This window comes from Falco punctatus (genome assembly GCF_963210335.1).
Source record: "Falco punctatus genome assembly, chromosome: 2".
Lineage (NCBI taxonomy): Eukaryota > Metazoa > Chordata > Aves > Falconiformes > Falconidae > Falco > Falco punctatus.
This window is the reverse complement of record NC_137581.1, coordinates 46802577-46814239: the sequence shown is the minus strand read 5'-3', so window position 1 is coordinate 46814239 and position 11663 is coordinate 46802577. Positions and strand designations below refer to the sequence as shown.

Genomic DNA, 11663 nt, shown 5'->3' with positions numbered 1-11663 from the left:
ACTGCCCGGGGCAGGGGCGAACGGAACGCTGTGGCAGCCAATGGCCTCTGAGTGCTTCAAACAAATGTCTGCCACCGCGGTTCTTCCCAAGGAGCCGGTGTATGTGATTCTCGAAAGTAGCGGGGTGCGGCCGGAGGACGCCCCTTTCCGCGGTGCGGGGCCTCGGCGCGGACTCGCCGCGCCCCCCGCCCCCGGCAGGGGCAGCCCACCGTTGTGTTTCGGTGCCGAGGGCGGCCGGCTCCCACCGCCGCTCCCAGGGCAGGGACGGGGCGCACGTCCGCACCCCGGCCGGCCCCGCCCCGCGAGCGCCCGCCGCCTCCGCGCCCCGCCGCCCATCCCCGCCCCGTCGGGGCGCCCCGGGCCGTGCCGATGGCCGCGCAGCGCGCACGTGTGGCAGCCACAGGTGCCGCAGCCGCCCGGTGCTCGGCGTCGCTCGCTATAAGAGCGGCCCCGCCGCCGCCGCCCCGGCGAGACGGGCGAGGGCTGCGGGAGATGCAACAAGGCGCGGGGAGGCAGGGACCGGGGGCGGCGGGAGGAAAAGGAGGAGGAGGAGGAGGAGGAGGAGGAGGAAAAAGAGGAGGAGGAGGAGGAGGAGGAGGAGGAGGAAGGGGGGGAGACAGCTGATGCCTGTCAAAGCCGGAGCCGCCGCGCTCTCGCGAGAGCCCGCCCGGCGGTAGCCACGGGATGCGGGGCTCAGGTGCGGGCAGAGCGCAGCGCAGCGCGCCCGGCGCCGGGCAGCGGCAGGCAGAGGAGTGAGACGGCGGGGGCCGGAGGGAGCCTCGCCGCCCGCTCACCCACCCACCCCAGCCCCGGCCACCGCGGCAGCGGCAGCGGCGGCGGCGGGGGCAGGGTCTGCTGCGGCACCGCCGCCACTGGCTCCGCCACCGCCACCCGCCGCCGTCCGCGGCTTCCCCCGGCGGGAGGGAAGCGCCCGGAGAGCACTTTTCCCCTGACTTTAGGAGTGTTTGTGGATTTACATGCCAAGCCTTCAAGATGATGTCCATGAACAGCAAACAGCCGCATTTTGCCATGCATCCCACCCTACCTGAGCACAAATACCCCTCTCTACACTCCAGCTCGGAAGCAATAAGAAGAGCATGTCTACCAACTCCTCCGGTAAGGGACAGGCAGCTGCAGCTCTCCTCTCCCTTTCTTTTCTTTCTTTCTCTTTTTCTTTTTTTCTTTCTCTCTTTCTTTCTTTCTTTCTTTCTTTTCTTTTTTCTTTCTTTTCTTTCTCTCTCTCTCACACACACTTTCTCTCTCTCTCTCTCTTCTTTCTGTATACTGCATGTATGTGTATGTGCATTAATAAAAAAACCGCTGCGAGGCACATTTTGACAAGCGGCGCTTAATGTTTTTTTCATGTCTTCCTCTGCAATCATCTGAGCGCCTGTGATCTTTTTTGAAAGCGGTGTTCACACGAGTCTCCGACTTCATCCACTTTCTGTATTAATTTTTATGACTCGGCCTCTGAAAAGGAATGCGCTTTATGTGCTCTTGTGTTTGACACAATTCCCCAGCTGAGAGTTACAGATCCATTTCTTCTCCTCCCTTCTCTTCTTCTTTCGTTCCTTTTTTTTTTTTTTTTTTTTAATTTATTTGTTCCCTTTACGCCCTCGTCCTCTCTTTTTTGGATTCCTCCCACTTCCCCCCCCACCCCCCACCCCCCGGCTTCCTGCCCTTTCCACTCTTCGCTTCTTCTTTTCCTCTTTCACTCCCCTTCCTCGCTTTCCCCTCTGTTTATTCTACCCCATCCCCTATTTTCTGTCACTTCCCTGTTCTGTCTCCTGCTGTACCCCGCTTCCCCCATTCACTTGGCTCTCCCCGCCCCCCGTACCCCTTACACGCGCATACTGCTGCCGGCTCCCCCCCACACGGTCCCCCCAACTTTGCCCACCTCTTTCTCTCCTCCCGGGCTCCCCCTCCCCCGACTTGCCCCCCCCCCTCCTCCTTCCCCACGGCGCTCCCGCAACCCCACACCTGCCCCCGCTGTCCCCTTCCCTCTCCGCGCTTTGCCCCCTCTCTGCTCCCCTGCCCTCCTCTCCCCGCACCCCGCTCTGTTTTGTGTCCCTTTGCAGCTGCAGAGCAATATCTTCGCCAGCCTCGATGAGACGCTGCTGGCGCGGGCCGAGGCTCTGGCCGCCGTCGACATCGCCGTCTCGCAGGGCAAGAGCCACCCGTTCAAGCCGGATGCCACCTACCACACCATGAACAGCGTGCCCTGCACCTCCACCTCCACCGTGCCCCTGGCGCACCACCACCACCACCACCACCACCACCACCAGGCGCTGGAGCCCGGCGACCTCCTCGACCACATCACCTCCCCCTCCCTGGCGCTCATGCCCGGCGGAGGCGGCGGCGGCGGAGGCGGCGGCGGCGGCCACGACGGGGCGGGAGGCGGCGGCGGCGGGGCCGGCGGCGGAGGGGGCGGCGGCGGCGGCGGCGGGGGCGGCGGCGGCCTCATCTCCACCTCGGCCCACCCGCACTCGCACATGCACGGCCTGGGCCACCTCTCGCACCCGGCCGCCATGAACATGCCGTCGGGGCTGCCGCACCCGGGGCTGGTGGCCGCGCACCACGGGGCCGCGGGGCAGGTGGCCTCGGCGGCGGCGGTGGTGGGGGCGGCTGGCTTGGCCTCCATCTGCGACTCGGACACGGACCCGCGGGAGCTGGAGGCCTTCGCCGAGCGCTTCAAGCAGCGCCGCATCAAGCTGGGGGTGACCCAGGCCGACGTGGGCTCGGCGCTGGCCAACCTGAAGATCCCGGGGGTGGGCTCCCTCAGCCAGAGCACCATCTGCCGCTTCGAGTCCCTCACCCTCTCCCACAACAACATGATCGCCCTCAAACCCATCCTGCAGGCCTGGCTGGAGGAGGCCGAGGGCGCCCAGCGGGAAAAAATGAACAAGCCCGAGCTCTTCAACGGGGGCGAGAAGAAGCGCAAGCGGACTTCCATCGCCGCCCCGGAGAAGCGCTCCCTGGAGGCTTACTTCGCCGTCCAGCCCCGGCCCTCCTCCGAGAAGATCGCCGCCATCGCCGAGAAATTGGACCTCAAAAAGAACGTGGTGCGGGTTTGGTTTTGCAACCAGAGACAGAAGCAGAAACGGATGAAATTTTCCGCCACCTACTAGGGGCGGGCGGGAGGGGCGGCCCTGGCACCGGGGGCACGGGGAGGCCGGGCCGGAGCCGCGGGGGACGCCCACGCACTGCCGCCGTCGTCCGAGACGCCGTGGGAAGCTCCTGGGGACCAAGGGACGATGTAGAAATTAAACGCGAACTACTCGATGAGAGGGGAGGGGGGGACGTGCGGGAGGGGGGGTGTGCGCTATCAATTATTAAAACAGAAAGACACCGGGACACCAACGAGAAGAAGGAGGAGAGAGGAGGTAAAAACGCTCTAGAAACCCGTGGGGGTCACTTCTTGCGGCCCCATCCCCCCTCTGCCCCCCCTTCCCCCCCGCCCCCCGCCAGAAAGCGGGAGAAAGAGCAACTTAAAGCGTAAACACACACAGACACACACCAATAAATACCGTGACAGCAACAACCACAAACCGAGAAACCTAAGTCACAACTTTACGAAGGAGAACAAAACCGACCAACAAACCCGGAAGATGAAACTGTCGGTGATGATGCCACGTTTGGTTTGGGTCTCTTTTCGTTACTTTCTGGTTTTTCTTTCTTTTTCCCTGGCTTGGTAATGAATGAAAACGGCGGTGGTTTGGTGTGGGGGGGTCTTTTTCTTTGGTTGCCTTCGTTTTGGGGTTTGTTTGTTGGGGATTTTGTTGTTGTTGTTGTTGGTTGGTTTCGTAGTGTTTAGTTGAGTTTCTTTGTTGTTGTTGTTTGTTTGGGATTTTTTTTCCCCCTCGAGTGTGGTTTTTTGCGAGGCTTTGGCGATGGGTCTTGTCTATGCTGGGGGAGCGGGGCGAGCGGGGCCGGGGCCGGGGCAGGCGGCCGCAGCCCGGCGGGGCTCGGGAGCGGTCCCTTCCCTCTCCGCTGTTGCCTCAATCATCCTAGCTAGCTCAAGGAAAACAAAACAAAACAAAAAGTTACTCCACGGCCCCGTTGTTTCTCTTCCCTCGCCTGCCTGGTTTACGTTTCCATCTACGTCGAAGGACATGTCCCTGCCTCTGTCTGCAGAGATGTGTCTGGAGGCAGATGCCAAACCTGCCTGAGCAGGGATGCTCTCCAAGAGCTTATGTTCAGATTCATTAAGGCTTGTAGTTAACTATCTCCTCCCCCCTCTCCCTGCTACCCACCGCATGCCCCGCGGCCTCCCTACCAAATCTGCTGGATTTAGGTTAGCAGCGGGCTGCGGTGGGAAAAAGGTCCTGCCTTGGTTTGCTCCGAGGGCGAGGGGTTATTGCACCCGGTGGGCAAAAGGAATCACCAGTGCAGGGTTTGGAATTTGTTTCTGAGGGCTCTGCATGTTGAGAACAAACATGCAAAACCCCCGCTTGGGCTTAAAAGTCGTTTATTGTAAATAATAAACGTTAGGTAGAGGGTGGCTTTTGGGGGTGTGTGCGTGGAGGTGGTGGTGGTGGGGGGGTTCAGTTTGCACTATCACAGTCTCCCGGATTGGAAGCGATGATGTTATGCCGTAATAACGATGCTGGTACTACAAATACTCATCAAGGTGCATTATAGGTCTCGCGGACTGGAAAAAAAAATAATAAAAAATTCTCAGCGCTCGTTAGGTAAAAGCGCCAGCTCCGAGCAGAAGCCATTGCTGGCTCTGGCTCTTACCGAACGACTGTTAAGGCTTCCAAGTAACAAGGAATTTCTGAAAAGAAAATACCATTCCGTTTAAATCAAAACAAATAATAGACTGAAATTATGCATGACCTAAAAAAAAAAAAAAAAAAAAAAAAAGGAAGAAAAGGAAAAAAATGGCATAGAAAGATCCGTGATAAAGTCTCGATATTATTTATTTATTTATTTATCTATTTATTTTATTATTATTATTACTAGTATTATTACTAATATTTTTATTATTTTGTGTATCATTGTTTGCAGCGCAAACATTCTATGCATTTTGAAACTGAGCACTAAATAGACTAGCTTCTGGTAGAATCTTTTGTGGATGGTGTAATTTCACAGTTTAACTGCCTGTTTTCACCGAAAACACAAACGTTCTTGTCACGTTCTTGTATTTAGATTTAAAAGAGGGGTGGGGGGAAAGAGGAGAAAAAAAAAAGAGAAGAAAGACGATTGTAAATATTTTCTTTAATGCACACACACACACACACACACACAAAAAGGTTAAACTGCAACCACGTGTGGATCCTGAAATGTCTCACTGAATAATCTACCTGTCCATGTATGTTTGCTGAGCTTTCTCCTTGGTTGTGTCTTTATTACTTTTATTTCTATCAGAAATATTTCTGTACGCCAAAATACAACAGGGAGATGCGTCCCAGCATACTTACAAATAAAACAAACGTGAAAACAGAATAGTTATTATTATTGGGTGCATTTAAAAAAATAAAATATTTCCGAGAGACGGCTGGTAAATTCAAGGTATGGCCGTTAGACGATACGACTAATTCTACCAAAAAGAAAATAGTGAGAGATGTATTTTTCTGCTAAATCCAGAAATCATTACTTTGAGATAGCTCTTATGTGAAAATCGGTGCTCTGAATAAAATTAACTATATATTAGCTGCGTGTGTTTCTTGAAGTTTATTCTATAACTGCAGAATATAAATCAAAGTAAAATTTTAAGAAGGACTTCTGAACTATTTCTTTTCAGTTTGCTGGAAAGGATTATGCACCTACAAAATATGTATAAAGAACAAAAGCTTGGGTGGTTTCAGGTTTATATGTTGTTCTGACTGGCCTAATTGCACTTAATTATGTAACAAGATACTTTATTTTTATTTTGGGTTAATAAATATGAAAATCCTAAACTGATCTCTCCTTATGTTGTAAATGCAATTGTTCATTAGGAACGTATAGGATGCCACCTACTGCTTCAAGTGATCAAAGAACCTCTTTCTATTTTCTGATGACCTGTGACCAGATCAGATGCCAAATGTAAAAAGTTACTTAATAGCTGGGATTATTTCTTCTGTAGACATATTTTAGCCAAATCTTTTTAATTTCGCCGGTAAATCTGTGAATTAAGACATGTGATGTTCAGAAAAGAATAATACGTTCAAAAAGCTGTGATTTTAAACAACTGTTGATGTTAAAAAATAAGCACTAAAGGTATTTTTTAAAAAAACCATAGATCTCGTCCACCAGAAATTGACTTGTTTCTGTTGTTACTAACTTGAAATGTCATCAGAATTTTTAATAAATGCATTTGTAAAAATATTATTTTATAGAAAAGTATTACCGGATATCATTTTTGGAGAGTCAGGAATGAAGAAATAAAAATAATTACAAATGTTGGGGTTTTTTTCATCTGCCCCAAACGACTGAAATGTTACAAGTTCTATCACATTTGTATTATACAGTAATGACCGATGTATGTATTGAAAAGTTAAGGAGTTTGTTTTGTAATAAGTACAATCCTTATCGAGTACAAAGAAAAAATAATATGTTAATAAAACAGATGGTGAAAATAAAAGCTTTGCAGAGTTTCCTATTTTTCATGGTAGGAAACTGTGCAAAACCGGAATGTCCTGCGTTCCGTCGGATGAATCTGAACAGTTTGTAAAACCACGAAATACTCATGAGGCCCTTTTAATAAATGCCTCATTAAAAATATCGAAGGAAGGAAGGAAGGAAGGAAGGAAGGAAGGAAGGAAGGAAGGAAGGAAGGAAGGAAAGAAGGAAAGTGTTTCTATTTGGTTTTGTAAGGTCTAACCTAAGGGCTGTTAAAACTTTTGCATCCGAGGAAAAAAAGTAAGAGAGAAAAGACGAAGAGGCAGAAAATACATTCGCATTTATTCCCCAACAGTATGCCTCCTCCTGCATACAGAAGTGCAATTTGTGACCCCCAAAAATATAGGTCTCCCCCTCCTTCTTGTGACAGGGGCCGAGGCCGCTGCCGGGAGGCGGCTGGCGTTTCTGTTGGCTCCTGAACTTCAGCCAGTTCAGCATCTGTGACCCTCGCCGAGGACACTTCGGTGCTGCCGTCCCTCGAATGGCCTTTCTCTCCGCACCTGAGGTACCTCGCCGCTTTCCTGGTGTGATTTTCCAGTCCTAAATCCGCAAGACCCGGGCTGGCTCCCGGAATTTCTGCTTAACACTTGCTCTCCGATTGCTTTCAACTTAGATTAGGCCATCATAAGTGAATAACAGACACCCGCTGCCACGATCGTATTGATTTTTACTCTCCTGTGATATTAAGACTAATTCGGTCCTGGTTCAACAAGTAAAAAGGCTCCCCAGAAGGAGAATGAAGTGTCCTACAGCACAGATTCGATGGTTTATGTGCCTCCCTCCCCACCTCCCCGCGTCCCCCCTTTCCTCCGAAGAGAAATAGATTTGTCGAAAGATAATTATTTTAACTCTGACGGACTCGAGCGCATAAAGCTTGATATCGCCGCCGCAGCTCTGTGTTATTCTGGCATTTCCCAAACGATTTTAAATCCCTCCAGTTATTTATGTCTCGCTCTTCAGCCGGCGCTGGGGTTTGCTTGGTTTTGTTTTTTTTGTTTTGTTTTGTTTGTGTGTGTGTGTGCGCGTGTTTTTTGTTGTTGTTGTTGTTTGTTTGTTTGGGGTTTTTTTAAGCTTTATTATATTTACCTGCTGATTGCAAAGCGGAGGAAAGCCTAATTGATTTTTAAAAGATCAGCAGCAGAATTCTAATCCGCTTGGGAGCCTGTTTCCACCTGCCAGACGAGCCTCTGATTATCGGTAATTATGTTATTTAAGAGTGGATAAAATATGGGAGACCGCGGCTGCCTGGGCCCCTGCCCCAGCCCGGGTTCGGAGGGGACCCACGCGGGGACAGCCGCGGCGCGGCGGGGCCGCCGCCGTCACGTGCGCTGCTGCAAACACAATTACCGAGCCGCCGTTAATAATTCATGGGCTGAGATTTAGAAAATTAATAAAATGAATTATAACAAGAGGCTAATTAAAAACTTTAGTAATTGTTGTCAAGACAGCTTGATGGGAGGCGTGCTGCACGACCCCCCACCCCCCCACCCCCCACCCCCCCCACACCCGCTTCCCCTCCTTCCCTCTTCCCCTTCCCCTTTTGGAGAGCATGTCCTTTTTTCCTCCTTTGCAACCCCCTCGCACCTGAAGGAGGCTCAGTTTGGGAGAAAAGCAGTGGATGGATATGTAGGTCAGCTGAACATATAGGTCCCAGAGATGGGACCGTGGTGGTAACACTGCAGACAAGTCTTTTTGCATCATGGCAAGCCAGATAGGTGGGCAGTGGGTGGGTGGTTGTATGTATGGATGAATGAAATCCAAGGGCTCAAAAGTTAATTTAAAAGAAGATGTCGCATATAAATCTTAAAAGCAGCAGCAATTGGCGCCTGCACCGGGCGGGCAGGCAGCGGCTGGGGGCAGGCGGGGGCAGGCAGCACCCTGCGGGCCCCCCCCCGCTAGTTTCAGATGCAACTTTAAGGCGGACTCAGCGCGGTGTTTCCGCGGGCAGACGGGCCCGGGGAGCCCGGGTCTGCTGTAGCGGTGAGGATTTATGGCCGTGTCACCGGCCAAACCTATGGCCGTGTCACCAGTCAAACCCTGCCTGGGAGCTTGCTTGACGCGGCTGGTCGTCAAGGGGCAGCTGCGCATGCAAAATCTGCTTCCCAAATTGGTCCCTGGACTTCGGCGGAGTCACAGCCCCTCTGGGAAAGCAAGGGTCCTCCTCTGAACTGCATTCTCACTCCTCCAGCCTGCTCACCGAAGTACACCAAAGCATCTCTAACTCGGGAGGGAAAGTTGTTAAACATCTCTTTAAAACAAAACAAAACCAAAACTAAAAAAAACAAACAAAAATGATTTGAAGCAAAACCAAACACCCAAACACATAACCCAAAACACACATCGGGAAGACAGGTGGAGAATTACTTCGAGAAACTTGATGTCGCAAGGCGTTAGTCACTCGAAGGACTGAAGTACTTAAAAACTTTATATCAAAATTAAATAAATAATGAGAAAAAGACACACTGTCCCTGTACGTTGAAGATAAATTGTAACTTCGCGTCGACCTTCACCAGCGAGTCGTAGAAGTCTCGGCGCAGTGTCCCCCCGCGGGAGCGTACACCGACCCTCCGGCTGGCGGCGGGAGCGGTTTGCGGTTTGCGGTGCCGGGGCAGGGGGCCGAACCCGGCTGGCAGCGGAGCCCCGCAGCGCCGCGCCGCAGCGCACGGCTCGGGCTGCCAACACCCGCTGCGGAGAGGGACAGGGGCGGGCGTGCAGCCCTCGCCCGGGTAAAAGAAAGCAACTTAAAAGTGTAAGCCAGAGCTAAAATATGTAAAAGCCGTGGGTCTGGCTTTTCTTTATTATTTTTTTTTTTTTTTTAGTTTATTTTAAAAAAAGGCGTTCCCTGACAAGAGGAGAGCGTCTCAACGTGAATGCATCTTTTCACAGGCTGCGTGGAAAGAAGACAAGGCGCCGATATACATAACTTAGCCCTTGATTATGGTCATTATGTAAACCGAATGACTAACAAAAGTTTGTTTGGTAACTAATTATAGCTCACTAAATCTCTGCCTCTCTTCACTTCAGCATAATGTGTACAAACTTTTGTACACGCGGATCAGAATAAAACAAAGTGTTGACAGCATCCAGCAGTGGAAATTCACTTACACAAGACTTTTTTTCACTGAAGTGTTGACAATAAACATTTAATGAAGGCAGAGACTTGGATGTCTCCAGACAGTGTCAGAATACTTTAAACAGACCATTAGCATGGCTTCTTCTACTTCAAACAGAGCACACTATACCATAACATTATAAAAATACAAAGTATGAAACAAATAATCTGTTTATACAGATATTTTAAGCTGTTTTCACCAGCTCTGACATCCCCTGTATTTAGTAACAGAAACTTACTCATTTCAGATTACTCGCGCTTAAAAAATGTTAAATACAGTTAATGCAATATTAATCGCCCTTTGGTGATATAAAATGCAATATTTTCAGGCAGCTATCGAGCTTTTCTAGAGGAAGAGCTGATGAAAACAGTCACAGCTGAATAGTGGAGAGAAAAAAGCTCTGTATTTATTGCTTTTGTTTGGCTTTTGGCTACAGAGACAGGAACATTCTAATGGGGTAAGGACATTTATTTTATCTGCAATCTATTGCTGCTAGAGCAGGAGTGGCAGATGGGGTTTGGTGTTATATTCACAGAGTAATTTAGAGCAAATCCTAATAACTAATAATGATTTATGTTAATTTCAATCACTTATGTGACTTTATTAAAGCACGGCTGTAAGAGGAAAGGGTGGGGGGGGGGAGTGGGGGGGGGGGGGGGGGCGCGTGAAAGGAGAGGCTGGGGAGAGGCAAGCTGTGTCTGTCTGAAACCGAACCGCAGGCTCGGAAGGTTGCTTTGGTGAGCTCCAGCGAAATTTCTGACCCGAGGAAGCAGTGACTAGCAGCAGCTACTGCGCAGCGGCTTGCTTTTGAGACTCTACATGGCCGGCGCTGATTTCTTTAAAGAAAATCCCCTTGTAGAAACCCCGTCCGCCTACGAGAGGCAAACAAAACCAGGGAGAGCAAGAGGAGAGAGCGTGCGGGAGAGACTCGTGTTATGCAAAATGTATTGATTGTGTGCGAGGAGTCCGCGATGCTGATGTGCTGGGCTCACGAAAGAATAGAGGAAGCTACTGGCAGAATAGCTAGAAAGACCCCAAATGTACAGTACGCGAAACTTTTATTCTGGGCTGCTTCAGCGTGGTGCAGATCTACAGTTCTCTGCTCACGTTGCGTTGGCTTTACTCCTCACCGCAAACCTCTAGGATCCTTTTCCCCACGGGATTTTATATTCTTATTAGGAAAAAGAAATTAAAAAAAAAAAACAACCCAACAGCTATTGCATCGAGGCTTTCGTATTTCCCCCTGTAATCTTCAGTTTCATTAACAACCGGTGATAGTCGAGTCCGCACACAACATGTTACACAGGCGCACGCACCGTCGTGTGTGCGTTGAAATGACAGATGTTTGCAAAAGCCAGGGAATCTCAAACCAGCCAGCGCTGCTCTACATAGGATCAGTTTGATGTAGGAGAGAGGAGTACTTACAGGATTTTGAAAGGAAGGGTGCTCTTCGCTTCTGGCAATTTACTTTCCCAGATACCTTTATGCGTTTTTCTGCCTTAAGGCATACAGTCTGAAAGCAAAACAACATCAAAGCTCCTTATTAACACTGTTTTCCTGAAATCAGAAGATGAAGCTACCTGAAACGTTTAATCCAATGTTAGCATTTATTTCCCAACAAAACAGCCAGGACAAAGTTCAAAAGAGCTAGGGCAGTTATCTACAGGAGACTAAAAGGCAAAGTGCAGGGAGTGATTTATGCCTCTGTCAGAACCCTTGGAACGGATTAAATAAACCTTAGGCTTTGCTGCATTCTCAGCCACTGCATTGTGTACTATGTAGTTCCCGCTTCCAAACGAGACGGCTGGGAGTAACCTCGCTCCCCCTCTGCCAGGGGCTGCAGGTGCGAGTTACCTAACTTTTGGGTTATTCGCAGAAAACTGTCTTTTCTGCTCTGCAAGCTGGCACTGCATTTTCAATGCGACCGGTGTCCACACGAGGCAG

General features: G+C 50.4%; 1 protein-coding gene across 1 annotated transcript; it reads left to right on the top strand.

Moving 5' to 3' along the window:
* The first annotated feature begins 576 nt into the window (after nucleotides 1-576).
* POU4F1 (POU class 4 homeobox 1) lies at nucleotides 577-3713 on the top strand. Its single transcript, XM_080374432.1, has 2 exons — nucleotides 577-1116; nucleotides 2079-3713. The coding sequence occupies exons 1-2, from the start codon at nucleotides 994-996 to the stop codon at nucleotides 3126-3128; spliced, it is 1173 nt and encodes a 390-aa protein (XP_080230558.1). The 5' UTR covers nucleotides 577-993; the 3' UTR covers nucleotides 3129-3713.
* The last annotated feature ends 7950 nt before the right edge of the window (nucleotides 3714-11663 follow it).

Bases quoted from the DNA above. Each gene is read 5' to 3' on its own strand.
- POU4F1 (XM_080374432.1), top strand. From the start codon at position 994: ATGATGTCCATGAACAGCAAACAGCCGCATTTTGCCATGCATCCCACC. The intron at 1,117-2,078 runs GTAAGGGACAGG...GTCCCTTTGCAG, and splicing joins CATGTCTACCAACTCCTCCG to CTGCAGAGCAATATCTTCGC.